The 25361-nt window shown below is 37.7% G+C and overlaps 1 protein-coding gene across 2 annotated transcripts in view; it reads right to left on the reverse strand.

The window, feature by feature from the left end:
* SMARCC1 (SWI/SNF related BAF chromatin remodeling complex subunit C1) overlaps window positions 1-25361 on the reverse strand; it is a 226989-nt gene that overhangs the window by 163698 nt on the left and 37930 nt on the right. For both annotated transcript variants that reach the window (XM_058288407.2, XM_058288408.2), the window contains exons 3-5: window positions 17820-17905; window positions 1561-1642; window positions 290-382 (exon numbers count right to left, since the gene is read on the reverse strand). In XM_058288407.2, the coding sequence (XP_058144390.1) occupies window positions 290-382; window positions 1561-1642; window positions 17820-17905 (261 nt within the window). The remainder of the gene's footprint in view (window positions 1-289; window positions 383-1560; window positions 1643-17819; window positions 17906-25361) is intronic.

Below are 25361 nucleotides of genomic sequence, written 5' to 3' on the forward strand. Positions count from 1 at the left end.
TCACCACTCTCACTGTTTGACTCTGTGATCTCTGTATTGCAGAATTCTGTGGTCTCACCTTATCTCTTTCACAATAAGACTATGATGACTTCACACCAATGGCTTTAACTAAATGTTACTTCTACACTAATAATTGGAAGAAAGTGGAGAAGAAAACATCTGGTACTATAAGGACCCAGAGAGAACTTTCTTTAAATGGAGTTATATACAGAAATCAAAAGATATTATGGTGGAGATTAATAAGAGGCTTACTATTACTCAATGTTTCTGAAATGGCTGTATTTATTACCTGATGTCGTTTGATGATATCTTTCAATTTGTTAGCTAACTTCAGGTCAATATCCGGAATGAGGTAGATGTTGGGTCGGATCAAACAATTATTCTGAGGAAGAAAAAACAAACTTTTTGAAATTTCCTTGGTTTTGAAATATTGCAATATTATTTATGCATTATCCCAAAGGCAAAGTTGGCACTCAAGGTCATATTCTTAAAATGGAGGGATGTACTTTAAAGTAGCATGTAAAATTCTTATCTCGAGATAAAACCTGGTTGTTCAGCAGGCTACTTAAGACTATTATCAGATCCCTTTTCTGTGGTTAGGCACACTTGGATAAAAAATATGGAGAATCATGACCTAATGGAATTCAGCATTTTTTTCACTAAGTTACCATGTTGCCAGATTAATCCTCTTAGTCAAATTTATCTAAACTCAAATGTTTAACAGTCTTAGCACAGTGTTTTCAGCTACACCTTTAACTGGGGTATGGGGGTTATATATCTCCATTTTGGCTGATCATAAAATTACTCGACTTAACAGAAAAATAATGGCTGTAGTTTACATTACAGCTCTTTTTCCCATTTCCAATCTTACAAATAGCAATGATTAAAACATGTATATTATTAATTTCTAAAACCATGACCAAAACTCAAAAAAAAACACCAAATTATTTCTCTAGCTAATAACCATGGGATAAACAACTTTTGGGCAATAGTAATAGTAGTATCTTTTTTTCTCTTTTTTAAGGAGGGAATTGAACCTGGGACCTTGTACATGGGAAGCAGGTGCTCCACCAACCACTGAGCTATACCCACTCCCCAGTAACAGTAGCACCTAGCTGAATTTTTGCCAGTTGCCCCCTCCCCAGAAAGATTAATTCAGAAATCAATAAAATTAACAATTAATAAAAATGTTAGGAAGTAAATGTTCACTCCTCCAGGTCATAATCTAGTTGGAGAAACAAGAACTGTATTTATGGCACAACCATGGAACAAAGCAAATGACTAATAGGATGAGCGTGCTTATATTAAAAATGAAAGAGACTCAAATAATGGATTAAGTGAAATTAATAAAGAATATAAATTACATCACCATAAACTTAAGATTAGTATTCTTAAAAGGACATTAGCCATACTTTATAGCTCATAAAAATAAAACAATAGATTTCAAAAATTATTTCTTCCTTTGATCTTCTGACACTCCAAAAAAGCCAACCTTAAGACTGAAGAGACATTAAAGAAACTTTTTTATAATCTTTTTTTTAAATAAACTTTCTGAGTTACCTGTACCAATGTTTTTTCAATGTTCATAAACATTTCAACATTACGATCCATTCGGGATGGATTCTGTAGGTCAAATCTCCGCCTTAAAGAGAAGAAAATCATTAGTTAATCTCTTTCCTTGAAGAAAAGCGAAAATTTGATGTTAACATTCAAACCAAGTGTGTTAGAAAGATTTAGAAATGTGTAAGGAATTCTCTCAGTAGTATAAGCATGCACAGTATAAATATCTTTATGAAAGAGATACATTAACATCCACCCCAGTCTAACAAAGCACCAATTTCATGAAGCATCCTGTTTTCCTTAAATCTAAGATATTTTGCATCTTATAAAAAATTAGTCCACATATCCAAAGGCAGTGAACTACTATACTACCAGTAAAAAGAAAGCATACCTACTATATAAATGTTTAAAAGAGATTTAGCAGTATCTACACTCTCTCAAAAAATGGAAAGTAGCTTGGATATGTAATCCTAACATTAATCTTAAGAAATATTTATTTAAATAGTCAAAAATTTCTCAAATAAAAGATCTAATTGGGGAGTGCGTGTAGCTCAAGCAGTTGAGCGCCTCCCTTCCACATGGGAAGTCCTGGTCTGTTCTGGTGCCTCCTAAAGAAGGCAAACAACAAACAGGCATGGAGCAAAAACATCCAGTAGACAATAAGCAAAAACAAGCAAGGAGACAAGCAGAAACAACACAAAAACAAAAATGAGCAAACAACTTGCAAAACAAATAAACAAACAAAAAAACAGGCAAAACAGGCAAGGGAGCCAACTCGGGAGTCAATGTGGCTCAGTGGTTGAGCACTGGCCCCCCACATACAAGGTCCCGGATTCAATTCCCAGTCCTGGTACCCCCAAAAAAAAAAAAACACTAATTAGCCACACTAACAGTCAAGAACAGAGTTAGATTATTCCCTACTCTGAGAGCCTGTGAAAGCCTTGAGGGTATAACAAACCCTTAAGCACTGATAAGAGGTGACATACCAATGAAGTCCGTGATCTAAAGTAAGGTCAGACTCAAATCCCAGTCTTTCACCCACAGAAAGTTCACCGGGAAGGCCAAAGACTTAGGGCTATGGAGAGGGCTATAGCTATAAAATAATTAGAGCTGTATGCCGTGCTTTAGGAGACAAACCTGACAAATCAGTGAGTCATCCCCTTTTCCAAAAACTGCATCATATTGGGAATACCCTGGCAAAATCTACAAATACTGCCTGAGTGGCTATTGTGTATTAAAACAAGGTAATGGGAGTAGGGAGGGAAAGGAAATATGTTATTCTCAAGGTGCTTTAATGTAAGGACTATGATAAAAACACAAAGGGCCTTTTAAATGATGTGAGAGAGAAGGGGAATAACCTTGAGGAAGCCTGTGACTGCAAAAATAGAACAGGCAATATCTACCATGACTGTGTGACTCAGGACACACTTGCCGTATCACCAAATGAAGAGCACACCATGAGTTCCAGAAATAGTAAAATCTGGCACTTTTTTCACAGGGTTTTCTACTTACGATACTTCTGATCAAATTCTCCGTGCTCATCTGCTGTGATATCAAACACCTGGGCACAACTGGGAACTAATGAAAGGGGTTTTGACCAGTGAAATCCTAAAATTGGGCCATTAGGAACAAACACCTAACATTCTCAACACCCTAGAGTGGAAAAAAATCAGCAATAAGAATTCTGCCTCCAAGACAAACTATCTAGTATTTCCTTGGGAACTGTATGCCAAGTAATTCTATGACATGCTGAGCATAGTGCCATTAGATATTCAACAAACACTACATATGATTAATAAAAGAGGAGATGATTATGGTATTTAGAAAATGTCCTTTTAAAATGAGGAAATTTATAACAATTACCAGTTTTGATGATTCTTTAGATGCTTTCATCAATCTAATGTTTTTTTGACAGGGTTCTACCACCCCAATCTTAATCCCTTTATCCTACATTTCCCTGGCATATTAGTATTCCTTTCCCTCCCTTTTAACTCTTCTCAAGATTCCTCCTTATGCTTCCCCATAATTTCAGGGAGCATCCAAATCCTTCTTTAGTATTCTGGTCTTGATACCTACTTTCTTGGGAAAATGGATCTTTAACCTACTATTGTCTTAAATGTGGTAAAATTCACCTATTTACCTTTATTTAACCTGTCCCCAATGTTTGTTTATATGATTATCCAAGAGTAATATGTTGGAATTACCTTGGCCTATGATTAATCATTTCCATATGGTTAAATCTTTACAAATTCTAAAGCTTCTCCACATTTTTTCCTCAACATCTACTTTGCTACTGCTCTGTTTTAATTCTTTTAATTAAACTTTTCCAGCGAGGTGAGTATAGCTTATTGATTGAGAAGAATAAGTACTGTGCTGTTAAACTGCTTAGGTTCTAATCCTGACATCACCTCCATTTATATAGTCTTTATTACTAACCCAGGATCAACTTCTTCATCAGTATAAATGGCCTAATGTGGGTATTTGTGAAAATTAAATGAGGTATAATTGTTAAGATATTAGCCTAGTGCTTATGCTTAAAACATAGTAAGTGATCAATAAATGTTACCTATGGTGATAATTTCTTAAATCATTGCTACACCATGAACTACCTAGGATTAGGCAGCTGAAAGCAGAGCTCATCCACCTTCTCTCATTCCATCTGTTTTATCCAATAGATGCTCCTCACACCTCCCATCTTTCTTTCTTAACTCTGTGGCCTCCCACGATGTCACCATCCATCCAATGGGGCTAACATTATCACTTCCAGAATCAATTCATAAGCTACTTACTTCTTCGATGAAACTATTCCTGTCTTCCCATCAAGTTCTCAATATATCCTTTGTACAGTCATTACAACCGCATAACAATTGTGATGGTTAGACTCTAATTCTTCTTTAGATGCCTTGAAGACAAGGACCAGGTTGTTTCTTTAAAATATTCCTATATGGCCCTAGTGGCTAGGAGAATGTGGGATTTTGTAAAACAAGCCATGCAATAAATTAATAATAAGACAAGACTAAATGTTTCCAAAAGTAACTGCAATTTAAAAGTTACAGAAAGCTGGGAAGCGGACTTGGCCCAATGGATAGGGCGTCCGCCTACCACATGGGAGGTCCACAGTTCAAACCCCAGGCCTCCTTGACCCGTGTGCAGGTGGCCCATGCACAGTGCTGATGCGCACAAGGAGTGCCATGCCATGCAGAGGTGTCCCCTGTGTAGGGGAGCCACACACACAAGGAGTGTACCCCGTAAGGAGAGCCGCCCAGTGCAAAAGAAAATGTAGCCTGCCCAAGAATGGCGCCACACACACGGAGAGCTGACACAGCAAGATGATGCAACAAAAAGAAACACAGATTCCTGGTGCTGCTGATAAGGATAGAAGCAGATACTGAAGAACACACAGCGAATGGACACAGAGAGCAGACAACGGAGGGGGGGTAAATAAATAAATCTTTTTAAAAAATAAAAATAAAAGTTAGAGAAAGCAAAGTGTCCATTAAAACACAGAAACATATAATTAACAATATAATTACAGCCTTACTAATGACATTTACAGATAAGGATCTCCTTCCTTACTACCCTTATATGTTGATTTAACCTTCAACACAGAACTTTTCCTTAAATCCCATTTTTTGGCTTCTGTCTTCCTTTTCTTAATCTCTTCTGAGAAAGAAGTAGGTTAGAAATTCCAAGCAATTTGTACCAATTGGTAGGACAACATATATGCAACTAATAGGACATCCCTGTGATGGCTGAGAGCAACACTGGTTCTCTCAACCCCTTCATACTGGGGCTAAAGGGAATTATCTCTATTAAAACTCTGAGAAAGAATTTAAAAGCAGTCATTAGGGAAACAGATGTGACTCAAGCAATTAAGAGCCCGCCTACCAAATGGGAGATCCCAGGTTTGGTTCCTGGTGTCTCCTAAAGACAACCAAGACAGCCAGCCGATGTGATGGGCAAGCATGGCGAGATGATGCCGTAAAAGACACAATGAGGAAAACATAATGAGAAACAAAACAAAGCAGGGAGCAGAGGTGGCTCAAGTGATTAGGTGACCCCCCTCCCATGGTGGAGGTCCCAGGTTCGGTTCCCATGCCTCCTAAAAAGACCAGCACACACAAGACACACAGCAAACACAACAAAGGGGTGGGGAAAAATAAATAAAATAAATCTTTTTTAAAAATAAAAAAATAAAAGCAGTCATTAAACAAATTAAAATGGAAATGGTTGGATTTGTCTGAAAAAGAAAAAAGAAAGCTGAACAAACCTAAGAGTAATGAATCAAGAATTTATCCTACTTTTCTTGTAAAGAAAGGTAACCAAATTGTTGATGAGTAAGATTTCTGTTTATTGTGTTAGTCCAGCAAATAAATGAAGGAATGACAGAGTAACATTCCTTAAAATAAGGAAAAATCTGTATAAAAAACATGTATCTATAGCTATAACATTAAAATATCTACACTGAACTTAGAATATTTGCAAATACCTACATTGAACTTAGAATATTTGTAAGGTTTTAATGGATCCATCATAAAGAACTAATGAACATAGGCATTAAAATCAAAGTCTGCCCATTACAAAGAGAGAAACGAGCAGACATAATGTGCTCTGGAAGAAAAAGAAAAACACTATGAAGTATAGTACTGGCAAAAAAACAACATGAATCAGATTAAGCTTCTAGATTTGACCCCCACTTTACTAGAAATTTAGAAGACACTGTTAATTGATATCTCAGAGACACATCAGAAAAATCCAAAACATGGACAATTCTACAAGACAAATAGCCTGTTTTTTAAAAAAATAACATAGGGGGAAAATTAAGAAGAGTAATTGGGAAAGGAATTAAAATTTTTGAAGAGCTATAAGCAGCATGATATCTACCAAATTCAATATATGGACCTTCTTTGTATACTTATCTTTCAAAAATATAAAAATCATTCATGGGATAATCAGGGAAACTGGAACACAAACCAGTTTTTTGATAAGACTGAATAATTATTAATTTTCTTAGTTGTGAAAATGGTAATTATGCCTTTCTTTAAAAAATGATTTTACCCCCTCTTGATGTAGAGGGGGAATGGACACAACCATCCCATGGTCCACAGGATGGAGGAATGGAGTATGGATTAGAGTGGACTTACTGGTGTTCTGCTGCGGAACTACTGTGATTAGTAAGGGAAGAAATTATTGTATTGATGTGGAGAAAGTGGCCGTGGTAGCTACTGGTGGTAGGGAGAGGGAAGAAGAGGTGTGATGTGGGAGAGTTTTCAGGATTTGGAGTTGTCCTGGATGGTGCTACAGGGAGAGATGCTGGCATTGTGTGTCCTGCCATGGCCCACTGGGTGGACTGGGGGAGAGTGTAGACTACAATATGGACCACTGTCCATGTGGTGCCGTGGTGTTCCAAAGTGTATTCACCAGGTGCAGTCAATGTGCCACACAATGGAAGAGGTTGTTGATGTGGGAGGGGTGGGGGGGGGAGTGGGGGGTATATGGGGACCTCATATTTTTTTAATATAACAGTTAAAAGATAATAAAATTATTTTTAAATTATCTAAAAAATATTTTAAAAATACATAGTGAAATTTTACAAATGAATTATTTTATTCCCTCTACTTCTATATGTATTACTTTACGTATTATATATTAAATATACTAAATACTGGTATTTTAAATGTAATACGGGAAGCAGACTTGGCCCAATGGATAGGGCGTCTGCCTACCACATGGGAGGTCTGCAGTTCAAACCCTAGGCCTCCTTGACCCACGTGGAGCTGGCCCACATGAAGTGCTGCTGCGCGCAAGGAGTGCTGGCCCATGTAGTGATGACCCCGCATAAGGGTGGCCCCCGCACAAGCCAAGTCATCGCACACAAAACCACAGCCAGCCCAGGAGTGGTGCCACACACACACACAGAGCTGACGCAGAAAGATGATGCAACAAAAAGAGACACAGATTCCCCAGTGCCTCCTGATGAGAATACAAGCAGACAATGAAGAACACACAGTGAATGGACACAGAGAGCAAATAATGGGGGGGGGGGGGGTAAATAAATAAATCTTTAAATAAATAAATGTAATATATATTATCCTTTTAGATATATTACCCATTATTCTCTGCTTATATAATAAAAAGACTATTTCATATTTTATAGATGACTAATACATGTAGCAATTCCGCATTTAGGAATTTATTCTCCAGATACACTTCAGCATTCACATAAAGAGCATAAAGTGAAAGTAATTCATGCTTCCACCTCACATGCCCAGTCTTGTATAAAACAGGGCACCACTGTGACATCGAACACCAAGCAATTAAAAACCAAAAAGAACATCAATCAACAGGGAAAAATCACCGCATTAACAATGTTTAAAGAGAAAAACATAGAACACATGCAGTGTGATCCCATTTATCTAAATCAAAAACAAAAATTAAATTCAGGGAGCAGATGTGGCTCAAGCATTGAGGGCCCCCTTCCCACATAGGAGGTCCTGGGTTCAATTCTCAGGGCCTCCTAAAAACCAACAAACAAACAACAAGCAAAACAAAGGAAAAAACCAACCGAGGGGCGCCAACGTGGCTCAGTAGTTGAGTGCCAGTTTCCTACATACAAGGTGCTGGGTTCAATCCTCAGCCCCCAGTCCTCAGAAGGAAAAAAATTAAATTCACATAAACATAAAAGCATGAATAGAAAAGACCTGAAAGTTATACAATGTTAACAGTGCTTACTTAACAAGGAAGGGAGAGACACTGTGAGAAAGAGTACAGGGAGGCTTACACTGTTTCTTTATCTTAAACAATGGAAATTTATTAGCATACCGTTTCTCTTTTTAACCAATTAATTTTATTGATGTATAAATCCATCCAAAGTATACAATCAATGGTATCTGGGATAATCACATAGTTGTGCCTCCATTACCCCAATCATACATTGTCATGGGAGTTCCAGAAGAAGAGAAGTAAAAGGGGAAGAAAGAGTATTTGAGGGAGTAATAGTTGAAAATTTCCCAACACTCACAAAAGAAATGAACTTAAATGTCCAAGAAGGACATCGTACTACAAACAGAATAAATCCGAATAAAACTATTCTAGGACACATAATACTCAAAGTCAAATATTAAAGAGAAAATTCTGAGAGCGGCAAAGAAGAAGCAAATCATCATGTACAAGCAACACCCAGTAAGACATAGCATGATTTCTAATCAGAAGCCAAGATGGTGGTATGATAAAATTAGGATAATGAACAAGAAAAATTTAGAGCTAAGAATTCTTTATCAAGCAAAACTGTCCTTCAAATACGAACGTGGATAAAAAAACATTCAAAAACAGAAACGGGAAGCAGACTTGGCTCAACTGATAGAGCGTCCACCTATCATAAATAAATAAAATAAATCCTTAAAACAACGACAAAAAAAAAAAAACAGAAACTAAGAGAGTTAGTAAAAAAAAGAATTCACTTTTGCAGGAAATATTAAAGGAAGTCTTAGAGCCTGAAAGAAAAAGGAAAGGCTTGGAGAAGAGTATTGAAGAAAGAATAATAGAAAAAATAAACAAAAGAGTAAAAAGACAGATGAAAATATGATACAACATATGAAAACCAAAGAATAAAATGGTGGAAGTAAATAATGCATTCACAGTAATATCACTGAATGTGAATGGATTAAACTCCCCAATCAAAAGATAAAGACTGACAGAATGGATAAAAAACACCAGCCATCCATATGCTGCTTACAGGAGACTCACTAGACCCAGGGATACAAACTGGCTGAAAGTAAAAGGTTGGAAAAAGATACTCCATGCAAACAGTACCCAAAAAAGAGTAAGGGTAGCTATATTAATATCGTCAAAAACAGACTTTTAATGCAAAAAAAAATTATTATAAGAGATACAGAAGACCATTATATATTAATAAAAGGTACAATCCACCAGGAAGATATAACAGTCATAAATATCTATGCACCTAACCAGAGTGCCCGAAAATACATGAGACAAGCTCTGGCAAAACTGAAAGGAGAAATACACATCTCTATAATAATTGTTCGAGACTTCAACATCCCACTGACATCATTAGATAGAACTAGACAGAAGATCAACAAGGAAACACAGAACTTGAACAGTATGATAAAAGAGTTAAACGTGGCATGTAAACTCTTCCAAAGTGCCCATGTTATCTTTCTCCAGGATAGACCACATGTTAGGGCACAATGCAGCTCTGAATAAATATTAAAAGACTGAAATTAAACAAAGCACTTTCTCAGATCATAATGGAATGAAACTAGAAATCAATAATATACAGGAAAAAAGTAAATTCACAAATGTGCGGAGGCTAAACAACATACTTCTAAATAATCAGTGGGTCAAAGAAGAAATTGCAAGTGAAATCAGTAAATATATTGAGACAAATTAACACGAAAACACAACTTAACAAAACTTAAAGGATACTAGGGGGATGATGTGGTTCAAGCAGTTGGGCACCCGCCACTCACATGGCAAGTCCCAGGTTTGATTCCCCATACCTCCTAAAGAAAATGAGCAGAACAAGCGGACACAAAGAAGAGAGGCAGGGAGGAGATAATAAGCAGAGAGATGAGGGAGCCATCTTGGGGTGGGGGGGTAGTTTATGGGATACAGCAAAGGCAGTCTTGAGAGGAAATTTATAGCCCTAAAAGCCTATATTAAAAAGGAAGAAAAAGCTAAACTCAAAGATTTAAATGAACAACTGAAAAATTAGAAAAAGAACAGCAAACCAATCACAAAGAAAGAAGAAAGACAGACATAATAAAGATTAGAGCAAAAATAAATGAAATCCAGAAAAACAACAGAGAAAAATCAACAAAACCAGAAGCTGGTTCTTTGAGAAGATTAATAAAATTGACAAATCCCTAGCTATACTAACAAAAAAAGAGAGAAGACGCAAATACATACAATCAGAAATGAAAGTGGGGAAGTTATGACTGACCCAACAAATAAAATGGATCATAAACGGATATTACGAGAAACCGTACGCCAACAAACTAGACAACCTAGATGAAATGGACAAAATTCCTAGAAATGAACAAACAACCTATTCTGACATGACAACAAATATAATACAAGAACTTAACAAACCAATCACATTTAAAAAGATTGAATCCAGGAAGCGGACTTGGCCCAGTGGATAGGGCATCTGTCCACCACATGGGAGGTCCATGGTTCAAACCCTGGGCCTCCTTGACCCATGTGGAGCTGGCCCATGCGCAGTGCTGATGCATGCAAGGAGTGCCGTGCCACAAAGGGGTGTCCCCCGCATAGGGAACCCCCACGCGCAAGGAGTGCGCCCCGTAAGGAGAGCCGCCCAGCGCGAAAGAAAGTGCAGCCTGCCCAGGAATGGCACTGCACACACGGAGAGCTGACACAGCAAGATGACGCAACAAAAAGAAACACAGATTCCGGTGCTGCTGACAACAACAGAAGTGGACCAAAAAAAAAAGAACAACATGCAGCAAAATGGGCACAAAGAACAGACAACTGGGGGGGTGGGGGGGGGCGGGAAATAAATAAAAAATAAATCTTAAAAAAAAAAAAAATGAGTCCATCAAAAAAAAATCTCCCAAAGTAAACTCCAGGACCAGATGGCTTCACAGATGAATTCTACCAAGTATTTGGAGAAGAATTAACATCAATCCTGTTTAAACCCTTCCAAAAAATTGAAGAGGAGGGTAAATTACCCAACACGTTTTTATGAAGCCAACATCACACTAATATCAAAGCCAGATAAAGATACTACAAGAAAATTACAGACCAATCTCTCTTATGAACAAAGATGCAAAAATTCTCAACAAAATACTTGTAAATCAAATCCAACAGCATATTGAAAGATATATACGTCACGACCAAGCGGGATTTATTCCTGGTATGCAAGGCTGGTTCAACATAAGAAAATCAACCTATGTAATACACCACATTAACAAACTGAAGGAAAAAAAAAACACAAGATCATCTGATACAGAAAAAGCATTTGGCAAAAAAAGTTTTCTTGATAAAAACTCTTCAAAAGATAGGAATAGAAAGAAAATTCCTCAATCTGATAAAAGGCATATATGAAAAAAACACAGCCAATTGTACTCAATGGGGAAAGTTTGAAAGCTTTTCCTCTAAGATCAAGACGATGCCCACTGTCACCACTGTTATTCAACATTGCATTAGAAGTTCTAGCTAGAACAATTAGACAATAAAAATTAAAGGCATCCAAATAGGAAAAAAGAAAGCAAAGTCTCACTATTTGCAGATAACATGAGCCTATATTTAGAAAATTCTGAAATGTCTACAATAAAGCTACTTGAGCTAATAAATGAGTTTAGCAAAGTGACAGGATAAAATCAGCACACAAAAATCAGTAATATTTTGTACACTAGTATTGAATAATCTGAAGAGGAAAACGGGGAAAATTCCATTTACAATAGCAACAAAAGGACTCAAATACCTAGGAATCAATGTAACTAAAGAATCACAGGACCTATATGCAGAAAACTACAAAACAATGCTAACAGAAATCAATGAGAACCTAAAAAAATTGAAAAACTTTCCATATTCATGGATCGGAAGACGAAATACCATGGAAATGTCAGTCTTACCCAAACTGATTTATATATTCAATCCATTACCAATCAAAATTCCAACAGCCTATTTTACAGAAATAGAAAAAGCAATTACCAAATTCACTGGAAGGGAAAGTGCACCCGAACAGTCAAAAGAAAGAGCGACATTGGGAGGAGTATCACTGGCTGACCTAGAATCATATTACGAGCAAGGGTGTCCCCTGCGTGGGGGAGCACCACGCACAAGGAGTGCGCCCGTGAGGAAAGCCACTCAGCGTGAAAAGAAAGAGCAGCCTGCCCAGGAATGGCGCCACCCACACTTCCCGTGCCGCTCACGACAACAGAAGCGGACAAAGAAACAAGAGGCAGCAAACAGACACCAAGAACAGACAACCGGGGGGGGGGATTAAATAAATAAATAAATCTTTAAAAAAAAAAAAAAAAGAATCAAATATTTAGGAACAAAATTAACAAAGCACATAAAGGACCTGTATTCAGAAAACTACAAAACATTGCTAATGGAAACCAAAGAAGATTCAATGGAAGGACATTCTATGTTCATGGACTGGAAAACTGAGTACCATTAAGGTGTCAATTCTAAGCACATTGATTAGACTAAAAGCCATTGAATGAACACTTTGAATGGATAGTATGCTATGTGAGCATATCTTGACAAAGTGCTTTAAAAAAAAAAGATATTAATTCTACAAAAACTTATTTACGGATTCAAAGCAGTTCCAATAAAAATCCCAACAGCCTTTTCCTGTAAAATTGGAAAAGTCAACTATCAAATTTATTTGGAAGGGGAAGACATTCCAAATAGCAAAACATGTCTTTAAAAAAGAAGACAGTTAGAGGACTCTCACATCCTGACTTTAAAGCATATTATTTAGCTATAGAGGTAAAAACAGCATGGTACTGCCACAAAGATATAAAGACTGACTACTAGAACTGAACCAAGAACTCACAAATAGACCCTCACATCTACAGTCAAATGGTTTCTGACAAGACTGTAAGCCCACCCAGTTAGAAAAGTCTGATCAACAAATAGTGCTAGGAGAACTAGATATTCATATCCAAAAGAAAGAAAGATGTCCCCTATCTCACATCTTATACAAAAATTAACTCAAAATGGATCAAGGACCTAAGTATAAAAGCTACAAAAATAAAACTCCTAGGAAATTAATGATTTAAATAAAATATTTAACACATTTAAAAAATAAATGCTGTAAGAAAATTTACTTCAAACACTATTCTCTGTATATAGCACCACACATGGGTTTGTATTGTTTCTTGTTATTTTAACTTGAGTATTTAATTCCTTATGATTCCATCTGACAACTGTAGAGTTTTGAAGCTAGCACTGGCCAGGAGGCCCACAGGAGTGTCTGAACAGAAAAAAAGATGTATTCTTACCCTATATTACCACGCCCTACAGAGAAAACGTAAACCCATACATGTTTATTCTTTCTGATTTTCAAAAGCTTTGCGGGGGGAGTGGTGTAGCTCAAGTGGTTGAGTGCCTGCTTATCAGATACGAGGTCCTGGGTTTTATCCCTGGTACCTCCTGAAAACAAACAAAAGAATTTACTTGGGGAAGCCAATGTAGCTTGGTGGTTGAAGGCTGGCTTCCCACATACAAGGTCCCTGGTTCAATGCCCAGCCCCAGTACCTCAAAATAATAAATAAATAAAATAATCTTAGAAGAAAAAAAAAAAGCTTTGGGGGAAGCAGATGTGGCTCAAGTGATTGGACTCCCATCTACCACATGGAAGTCCCTGGTTTGGTTCCTGGAGCCTCCTGGTGAAGGCAAGCTGGCCTGCACAGAGAGCTGACACAACAAGATGACGCAACAAAATAGGGACACTGAGGAAAGACAAAGGGAGACACAACAAACCAGGGCGCTGAGGTGGCTCGTGCAATTAAGTGCCTCTCTCCTGTGTGGGAAGGCCCCAGGATTGGTTCCTGGTGCTTCCTGAAGAGAAGACAAGCAGACACAGAAGAACACGCAGCAAATGGACAGAAAGCTGACAGTGAGGGCAAGTGCCAAGTGAAGGGGAGGGGGCAGAATCAATCTTTTTAAAAAATAAAAAAAACAAAAGCTTTGGCCCTTTACACTGTAAACATAAGCTCTCAAATAAGGGTTATTAATTCATTCACCTTCTGCTTTGTTTTCCTCTGATGATCTACTAGGGAACATCATACCACAGCCTTTTTTATTTTTTTTTTAAGATTTATTTTGTTTATTTCTCTCCCCTTCCCCCCCTATTGTCTGCTCTCTGTGTCCATTCACTATGTGTTCTTCTGCATCCACTTGCATTATGTAGCGGCACTGGGAAACTGCATCTCTTTTTTGTTGTGTTATCTTGCTGTGTCAGTTCTCCGTGTTTACAGTGCCACTCTTGGGTGGGCTGTGATTTTTTCACACAGGGCAGCTCTCCTTGCGGGGCACACAGCACTCCTTGTGCGCAGCAGCACTGTGTGTGGGCCAGCTTACCACACGGGTCAGGAGGCCCTGGGGATCGAACCCTGGACCCTCCATATGGTAGACGAACGCTCTTATCAGTTGAGCCACATCCACTTCCCCACACCACAGCCTTTAAATGTAAGGAAACACTGTCTGTCAAAAGGGCCTCCAATTTTGCTGCTTCCTGTGAGTATAGACGGGAATGTTATTCTCTACTCACCTTCAACTACCTCTAGAACATATAATCTGCATGAAAATAATCAACATTGCATCACAGGGACTAAAGTCAACTCCAGGGAAAGTAAACTTCTTTAAAGCAAAACAAAACTGCACTGAGGTGGGGTGAGGTGAATAGGAGACAAAAAGAGGTGTGTGGGAAAGTGACCAAAGCTTACTTCCAGAGAAAGGGGTTTTGGTTTGTTGAGTAGTGACAAGCCAAAAAATCTTGGGGGCAGCCTTGTGGAGTCCCCAGGGGATGGTCTAGTATGTCACACTCCAAATGGGTAGCAAACAATCTAAAGATAATTAGGGCTTGGAAACAGGTACACACATATTGGGGGCAGGGGGCAGAGATGGTGGTGGGGTCTAATACCTAGGTAGACTAAAAATTATATTCAGCTAGGTACGTGACTTTTGGGGTAAGTGAACTGGTCTGGATGCTTGCTATGCTATCAATAAATCAATAAATATAAGGCCAGATGATCAGCAGAAAGCATTTTGAAATATCCAACTATGTGTCTCCACAAATTAAAATATTTAAACTACCTATTAGCTAGAATGACAACCTGCCTGAGTAGCAGTTCTTAAAACCTGGCCTGAGACCCACGTAGAGTACTTTTTGAAAGTACAGGTTCTTGATTTACACCCTGTATAATAAAGAATCTGGCTTTCAAAAAGGGCTGCCTTTGCCCTGGCTTCTAGTGGGTAACCTCTAAATCCTTGGAATTTCGGTGTTATTCATGGTGAGCAGCCAGACTGTACCTAATACTTTATGCTAATAAGATGACTCAGGGTCAGGTCAGCCAAGTCAGACTTCTTAGGTTGGGGGCTAAAAACACCAGAAAGACCAACCATGTGATCAGAGGGTTGGGGCTTTCAGGAGAGGTATTGGAGACTGAGATCAAACACATGAGCACTGATTCAATCAATCATGCCAACATAATGCAATCCCAATAAAAACACCCAAATATAAGCTTGGGAGCACTTCCCTGGTTGGTAATGCTCTACATACTACTTTATATCAATGTGCCAGGAGGGTAACATGCCCTGACTCCACAGGGAAACCACAGGTAACTCTCATGTTTGAGGAAACTCCTCAGACCTCGCCGTACAAGTCTCTTCTTTTGCCCCCTTCTTATTTACATTATTTTACCTATAATAACTTATAATTTTAAGTACAGTGATTTCTTCACTTCGATGAGTCATTCCAACCAATTATTGAACCTGAGGAGCTAGTGGGAACCCATGGATTTGTAGCTAGTTGGTCAGAAGTCAGGGTGGCCTTGGGAACCCTTCTATGTGTGGTTGGTGTCTAAAGTGAGAGCACACTTGTGGAGGACTTTGTGTGCCCTTTCTGTGCAAATAGTGACAGTGTCAGAATTGGACTGTACACACCCAATGTTCCAACTGACAATCTATATCCTTGAAGCCCAGATTTTTTTTAAAGAAACTGTACATGATTCCTAAAGTTTGAAAGCCATAGGCAAAGATTTATAGTGGTAATAACTAAATTAATAAGCAAAAAAAAATCTGAAAGAGACTTAAAAAGGGACAGAGAAAAGTTGTACAACCAAGTCTTGGGTAGAAATAAAATATTAATAATCCTAATTTACATAGATACATCACAAACAGAAAGGTTTAAGCTTGCCTGTAACAAATAAACATTCAGCAACAAACAGTGTCTCGGGAAAAATAAAAGGTTACCATCCACATTAACAAAAATCCTAAACTTTATGTTCACTAAGCCTAGGTCTACAATGAGAAGCAAAACTAATAAAATACAAACAAATGTTCTGCATCAATAATCTCTTTGAAAGGCTTTAAATATGATTTACAACATCCAGCAATTGTTTTAGAATTGAAAGAAAGACTAAATAAGGCCCTAATTGACCCATTTACCCGCTCTGCATGGGAGAACTGACACTTTTCTGTTACTAACTACAACTTGGTGGTGCTTAATCTCTCCTTCAGGAGATATGTCTGGATATCCATAAATACATCAAAATCGCCCTAATTGGGGTAAACCTTAGTCATATATAAGTATACCTGAAATTAGCCCCAAGTTTCAAATAACCACAAATAGGGTACTCATTGATTTTGCCTATTTAGACACATACAGAAAAATCAAACTCAGACACTTGAAACTCTGGAATCAATAAGCTTAGAAAAATTTAAATTGTATTGTCTCTTCATAATCATGCCAAGAATTACCAGGTACTCCCACCCAACCTCATATTTTCCTAGAAAGAGGCTAAGACTATAAAATGCACACAGTTAACACAACTGAGACCACCCAGGGCTTTCAAGATGATACAATCCAGACCCCTGGGAAGTGGATCATTCACCACCCTCAAGCTCAGCACCATCACAATTTAACACTCAAGAGGTCAATTTCCAAGGGCTCAACTTCCCACACTGAGATGGAACCCAGAATACAAGGAAGGAAACAGAAATAGCAGAGAGACAGCAAGAAAACGGAAAAGGAAAAGTGAAGGGAGAAGCAAAACTTTCTAGGAACAATAACAGGAATTCTCATCTTAGCTTAGCCACTGACCTGGGCAAAGATCTGCATTTTATCGAGTTAGATCCCTTTTACCTGAATCCTGAGGATAGAGAAAGGGTAACTTTTGAAAGTCTGGCTGATTAGATTATTAACCACTGTTACCTTTAAGCTTTATATTTAATGCATATCACAAACTCTTATTACACATTTATGCATTTCAGAGTGAGGCTAATTTCCAGTTCACTAATAATGTACACCTGCTATCTATATAAAACCACATATGAGAAACTGCCTGCCTAAAATTCAATAGCTGTTTACAATATTTTTCTCAGATGTAGTCATAAATAAGAATTCTTGATAGAAGAAAACTTACTTTGCACTTTAATCATAATGGGATTACAGAATTCTGCTAAGCCAATCAAAGAACAGTATTTAATATTAAATAACTTAAATATCATGTTAAAATATGCATTTAAGTACAAAAACTTACCATCCCTGTTCATTTTTATACTTGTAAGCAGCCCCAAGAATGTGACACAAGGTACCCCCAGCTTTGAAATCCATGAAGCATTTTGCCTAGAAATGATACAGGTTACATATGAGAAAATAAAGGTACTGACAAAATTACTGATTACTGAATTCTGAGTTTTATACATTCAAAAATATAAACTGCTAATTTAGTAACCTTCTTAAATACCTCCTTGAACACAGATATAAATATTTCTAAAAGTATATGAAAAAATATTTCTTTTTATATTCCATTAACATATTCTTCAATAAGGAACCATAATGAAAAGTAAGATTACAAAAGATAAATCAAAATATTTCAACAGGAAACACTAATGGACAAAATAATGATAAATTGCAAACCCTACCAGTAAATTTTAAATCTGGTTTTTAAAAATGTATAATTCAACTCAGATACAATTTCCAATACGATCTTGATCTCGGCTTGAGCTTTGTTACTTTACATATATATATACATATATATATATATATATATATATATATATTGGTTTTTTTGGGAGGAACCAGGGATTGAAGCCAGGACCTTGACGGTACATGAGAAACAGGCACTCAATCACTGAGCTATATCCGCTCCCAATGCAATATTTTAATGATCACTAAACACACAATATAAACTATATGTAAAAATATGTAAACATATACCTAAAATTTATATCATAATTTAAAATAGATTTTCAATTTATAATAATAAAAATACAGCTCAAATAAATCAAATATTGAATGATTTTCACATTATGGAAGTAAAAACCTAATACCAACTGAGCAAAATGACAGTGTTAGAAACATACCACCATCTATTACAAAATAAGAGACTGAAAAGAACTACATGATTTCAAATATTAAGATTTTTTTAAGATGAGCGCTTCCAAATTAAGCTAATAATTAAGGTTCCAATTAAGTCTGGTTACCCTGTCACTTTTCAAATAAATGGGCCTCGTAAGGAGAGCCGCCCAGCGCGAAAGAAAGTTCAGCCTGCCCAGGAATGGCGCCGGACACACAGAGAGCTGACACAACAAGATGGCACAACAAAAAGAAACACAGATTTCCAATGCCGCTGATAGAAGCAGTCACAGAAGAACACACAGCGAATGGACACAGAGAGCAGACAACGAGTGAGGGTGGGTAAAGGGAAGAGAAATAAATAAAAAACAAATCTTTAAAAAAAATAAAGTAGACCTTGTACATAAGAAGGAGGCACTCAACCACTGATCCATACCCACTACACAAAAATGCAACCCTTAAACAACCAATGGGTCAAAGAAGAAATCACAAAGGAAGTTAAGAAATACAAGATGGCACCACACACATGGAAAGCTTATACAGCAAGATGATGCAACAAAAAAGAGACACAGTTTCCCAGTGCCTCTGACAAGAATACAAGCGGACACAGAGGAACACACAGCAAATGAACACAGAGAGGAGACAACTTGGGGGCGGAGTGAAGGGGAGAGAAATAAATAAATAATAAATCTTTTAAAAAAGAAAAAAAACACATTTGAGACACATAACAGCAGACTTGAACTCATAGAAGAAAAAATAAGTGATACCGATGACAGAACAGCTAAAAGGAAAAAAAGGAAAGAAAAGAATGAAAAAAAAAATCGCCGAGCAGCTCAGAGAATTGAATGACAACACAAAACACAAAAACTTATGTGTCATGGGAGTTTCAGAAGGATAAGAGAAGGGGAAAGGGGCAGAAAGAGTATTTGAGGAAATAATAGCTGAAAATTTCCCAACTCTCACGAAAGAAATGAAATTACATGTCCAAGAAGCACACCATACCCCAATCAGAATAAATCTGAGTAGACCTATTCCAAGACACATACTACTCAAAATGTCAACTATCAAAGATAAAGACAAAATTCTCAGAATAGTAAGAGAGAAGCAAACCAACACATACAAGGGACATCCACTAAGAGAGCATGGATTTCTCTTCAGAAACCATGGAGGCAAGAAGACAGTAGTATGATACAATTAGGATACTTAAAAGAGGGAAACGGACTTTGGCCCAGTGTTTAGGGCGTCCGTCTACCACATGGGAGGTCCACGGTTCAAGCCCCGGGCCTCCTTGACCCGTGTGGAGCTGGCCCATGTGCAGTGCTGATGCGCGCAAGGAGTGCCGTGCCACACAGGGGTGTCCCCCGCGTAGGGGAGCCCCACGCGCAAGGAGTGCACCCATAAGGAGAGCCGCCCAGCGCGAAGGAGGGAGCAGCCTGCCGAGGAATGGCGCCGCCCACACTTCCCATGTCGCTGGCGACAACAGAAGCGGACAGAGAAACAAGATGCAGCAAAAAGACACAGAAAACAGACAACCGGGGGAGGGGAGGGAAATTAAATAAATAAAAATAAATCTTTTAAAAAAAAAAAGGATACTTAAAAGAGAAAACCTGCCAACCAGTAATTCTTTATCTAGCAAAACTGTCCTGCAAATATGAAGGTGAGTATAAAATATTCACAAACAAACAAAAACTAAGAGAGTTTGTAACAAAGAATACACCTTTGCTGGAAATAGTAAACCTAATAGTAAATTTTAGAACCTGAAATAAAAAGACAGGAGAGAGAGGCTTGGAGGACAGTATAGAAAAAAGAATAAAGGACAACCAAAAAAGTAAAAAGACAGACAAAAATATGACACAATATAAGAAAACCAAAGAATAAAATTGTGGAACTAAATAATACATTTACAGTAATTGAATGTGAATGGATTAACCTCCCGAATCAAAAGATACAGGCTGACAGAAGGCATAAAAAAAAATGAGCCATCAATACACTGCTAGAACCAAGGGATACAAACTGGCTGACAGTGAAAGGTTGGAAAAAAATACTCCAGGCAAACCTAACCAAAAAAGAGCAGGGGTAACTATACTAATATCAGAAAAAAATACATTAAATGCAAAAAAGTTGTGAGAGATACAGAAGGCCATTATATATTAATAAAAAGGGACAACCTACCAGGAAGATATAACAGTCATAAATACCTATGCACCTAACAGAGTACCCCAAGGTATATGAGACATTCTCTGGCAAAACTGAAGGAAAATAGACATCTCTACAATAATTGTTCGAGACTTCAACACCACACTGACATCATTAGTAGAACAGCTAGACAGAAGAGCAACAAGGAAATGGAGAACATGAACATTATGACAAACGAATTAGACCTAACAGACATGTACAGGATGCTGCATTCAAACTGCAGATTATACATTCTTCTCAAATGCCCATGGATCTTTCTCCAGGATAGACTACATGTTAGCACAATGCAGCTCCCAAGAAATACAAAATGACTGAAATTATACAAAGCACTTTCTCAGATCATAATGAAATAAAACTGAAAATCAATAATAGGAAAAAAGTAAATTTGCAAATGTGTGGAGGCTGAACAACACACTCCTAAATAATCAGTGGTCAGAGAAGAAATTGTAAGTGAAATCAGTAAATATACTGAGACAAATGAAAACAAGAATACAACTTACCAAAACTTATGGGATATGGCAAAGGCCGTCCTGAGAGGGAAATTTATAGCCCTAAATGCCTATATTTAAAAAGAAGAGCTAAACTCAAAGATTTAACTGAACTAGAAAAACGATGAAAAGAACAATGGAAACAGATGTGGCTCAAGCAGATGGGCTACCATGTACCACATACAAGGTCCAAGGTTCGATGCCCAGGACCTCCTGATGAAGGCAAGCTCGCCCTTGCTTTCAAAAGAGTGCCAGCCAACACGGAGAGCTGGCATAGCACAAGATGACACAACAAGAGACACAGAGAAGAGATGTAGCAGAAAAGGGAGCTGAGGTGGCACAAGAGACTCCCACTCCATAAGGTCCCAGGATCGGTTCCTAGAGCCACCTAATGAGAATACAAGTAGACACAGAAGAACACACAGCAAATAGACACAGAGAGCAGACGACGAGGGGGATAAATAAATAAATCTTGGGGAAAAAAAACAACAAACCAATTACAAAGCAAGCAGAAGAAATAATATTAGAGCAGAAACAAATGAAATTGAGAACAAAAGAAGTGATAGAGAAAATCAACAAAACCAAAAGTTGTTTCTTTGAGAAGATCAATACAATTGACAAACACTTGGCCAGACTAACAAAGAAGAAAAGAAAAGAAAAGATGCAAATAAATACAATCAGAAATGAAAGGGGGGATGTCACAACTGACCCCACAGTAATAAAAAGGATCATAAAAGGGTATTATGAGAAACTGTATACCAACAAACAAGACAACCTAGATGAATGGGCAAATTCCTAGAAAAGCAGGAACAACCTATATTGACACTACAAGAAATATAAGCACTTAATAAACCAATCCCATTTAAAGAGATTAATCCATCATCAAAAATCTCCCAGCAAAGAAAAGTCCAGGGCCATGGGCTTAAGTCTCTCTTCAGACCCCCACCTTGCTGGTGGGGGCATGAAATCTAATTTTCAGACCCCCTCTGTTGGGAGAGCTTCCCAATAAACTACTGCCTTGTGCAATTCTCAGTCTCTGTGTCCCAGTGAGTAACATTTTTTCTCTAACATTTGGTGATGAAAACCCGGGCCTGGGACTATGTTGGACTGATTGATTGGTGAGGAGTTTCCGCCCTGCCACTGCCATTGAATGCCCATCCAACACTGGACACTGAATCTCAGCTGGGCCGAATTATACAATCAACAACTCAAGAAAATGTGAATAGTATCTTTTTGCTAAAAAAAATACCAATACCAACTTCTTCAGAACCAGAAATGAGAACCCACTGGACAGGACAGAAGGGACACCGCTCTATTACAGCAAGAAGTACCCAGACCGAGTCAATGTCCCGAATCCCCTCACCCTGCCTTTCTGCCCATTATTCCCATTACTTAGGTCCTTCATCATATATATATAATCAAAGAGTTAGGAATGTTAGAGCTTCCCCCTTACAGGGTTTGCAATAATTAAGAGGTGATAAGGCTGTGACTCCAATTCTACTGATTGAGCAAGATTTCCCCCCAAGGATATGCCATATCACAGTAGGAATGGAACAGATAAGGACCCACCCCTTCCAGACCCACTGCCCCCCCCAACCCACTACCCCCCCACCCAAGCCATGTACAAAAAGAATTCACTTTTAACCAGAGGCTATACTCTAGAGTCTAATCCCCTCCCATTGAGCTAATGTTTTCTCCCCTACTGAGGTAATAAATGCACATCTGCACCTTCCAGGAGCAGGCTGAACTCTAATCATCAGACCCACTCCATTGAGAGAGCGAGAGCTTCCCATGACTTCTGCCTGCCTTCCAAAAAAAAAAAAAAAAAAAATCCAGGACCAGATGGCTTCACAGGTGAATTCTACCAAGCACTTCAGAAAGAATTAACACCAATCCTAATTAAACTCTTCCAAAATACTGAAGAGGTGGGAATATTACCCAACACATTTTATAAAGTCAACATAACTACTCTAATACTAAAGCGAGATAAAGATATTACTAGAAAATTACAGACCATTCTAATGAATATAAATGTAAAAATTCTCAACAAAATACTTGCAAATCGAATTCAACAGTATATCAAAAGACTTACACATCACAACCAAGTGGAATTTATTCCTGGTATGCAAGGCTAGTTCAATATAGGAAAATCAATCCATGTACTACACCACATTAACAAATTGAAGGGAAAAAAAACACACAATCATCTCAATCAACAGAGAAAAGGCATTCAACAAAATCCAGCATCTTTTTTGAAAAAAAACACTTCAAAAGAAGGAAAATTCCTCAATGTGTTAAAAGGCATATGTGAAAAACACACAGCCAACATCGTACTCAATGGGCAAAGGTTGAGAGTTTTCCCTCTAAGATACGGAACAAGACAAGGATGTCCACTGTCACCACTGTTATTCAATATTGTACTAGAAGTTCTGGTTAGGACAGTGAGACAAGATAAAAAAATTAAAGGCATCCAAATAGGAAAAGAGGAAGCACAACTCTCACTGCTTGCGGATGACATGATTCTGTATTTAGAAAATTCTTAAATATCCTGGACAATGCTACTTGAGCTAATAAATAAGTTCAGCAAAGTGGTAAGATACAAGATCAACATGCAAAAATCAGTACTGTTTTTGTACACTAGTACTGAACAATCTGTGAAAGAAATAAAGGGGGAAATTCCATTTACAATAGCAACAAAAAGACTTAACTACCTTGGTCTTAATTTAACCAAAGAAGTACAGGACATATATGCAGAAAACTATAAAACAATGCTAAAAGAAATTTAGAAAAGACCTAAACAAATGGAAAGACAGTTTGTGTTCACAGATTGGAAGAATAAATATGAAGATGTCAATCTTACCCAAACTGATTTACCATCAATGCAATACCAATCGAAATTCCAACAGTCTACTTTACAAAATTAGAAAGGGTAATTAACAAATTCGTTTGGAAGGGAAAGTACACCCGAATAGCCAAAAGCATTCTACAAAAGAAGAGCAACATGGGAGGAATTTCATTGCCCGATCTTGAAACATATTACAAAGCAGTGCTGAAAACAGCATGGTACTGGCATAATGATGTATACACATCAGTCAGTGGAATATAATTAAGAACCCAGAAATAAACCTTACCTATATGGTCAACTAGTTTCTGACAAATCTTCCAAGTCCATGTTAAGGGACAAACTGTCTCTTTAACAAATGGTGCTGGGAGAACTGGATATCTATAATCAGAAGAATGAAAGGGGACCCCTATCTCACTCCCTACACAAGAATCAACTCAAAATGGATCAAAGATCTAAATATAAAAGCCAGGTCCAGAAAACTGCTAGAAGAAAATATAGGGAAACATCTTACAGACCTTGTGATAAATGTGGTTTCTTGGACCTTACACCCAAAGCACATGCAACAAAAGAAAACACAGATAAATGGGAACTCCTCAAAATTAAACACTTTTGCACCTCACAGGACTTTGACAAAAGGGTGAGAAGGCAGCCAAATGAATGGGAGAAAATATTTGGAAATCACATATCCCATGAGGGTTTAATATTCATGATATATAAAGAGATGTTACAACTCAACAATAAAAAGACAAATGACCCAGTTTTAAAAAATGGTCAATAGACTTGAATAGACATTTGTCCAAAGAAGAAATACAAACAGCAAAAATACACATGAAAAAATGTTTAACTTCACTAATGATTAGGAAAATACAAATCAAAAGTACCGTGAAGCGTGAAAAGAAAGAGCAGCCTGCCCAGGAATGGCGCCGCCCACACTTCCCGTGCCGCTGACAACAGAAGCGGACAAACAAGACGCAGCAAATAGACACCAAGAACAGACAACCGGGGGAGGGGGGGGAATTAAATAAATAAATAAATCTTTAAAAAAAAAAAAAAAAGTATGGTGAGATATCATTTCACACCTATCAGAATGGCCACTATTAAAAAGACAAGAGAACTACAAGTGTTGGAAAGGATGTGGTGAGATAGGGACACTTATTCACTGTTGGTGGGAATGTGGAATGGTACAGTCACTGTG

The sequence above is a fragment of the Dasypus novemcinctus genome, chromosome 26 (assembly GCF_030445035.2).
Source record: "Dasypus novemcinctus isolate mDasNov1 chromosome 26, mDasNov1.1.hap2, whole genome shotgun sequence".
Lineage (NCBI taxonomy): Eukaryota > Metazoa > Chordata > Mammalia > Cingulata > Dasypodidae > Dasypus > Dasypus novemcinctus.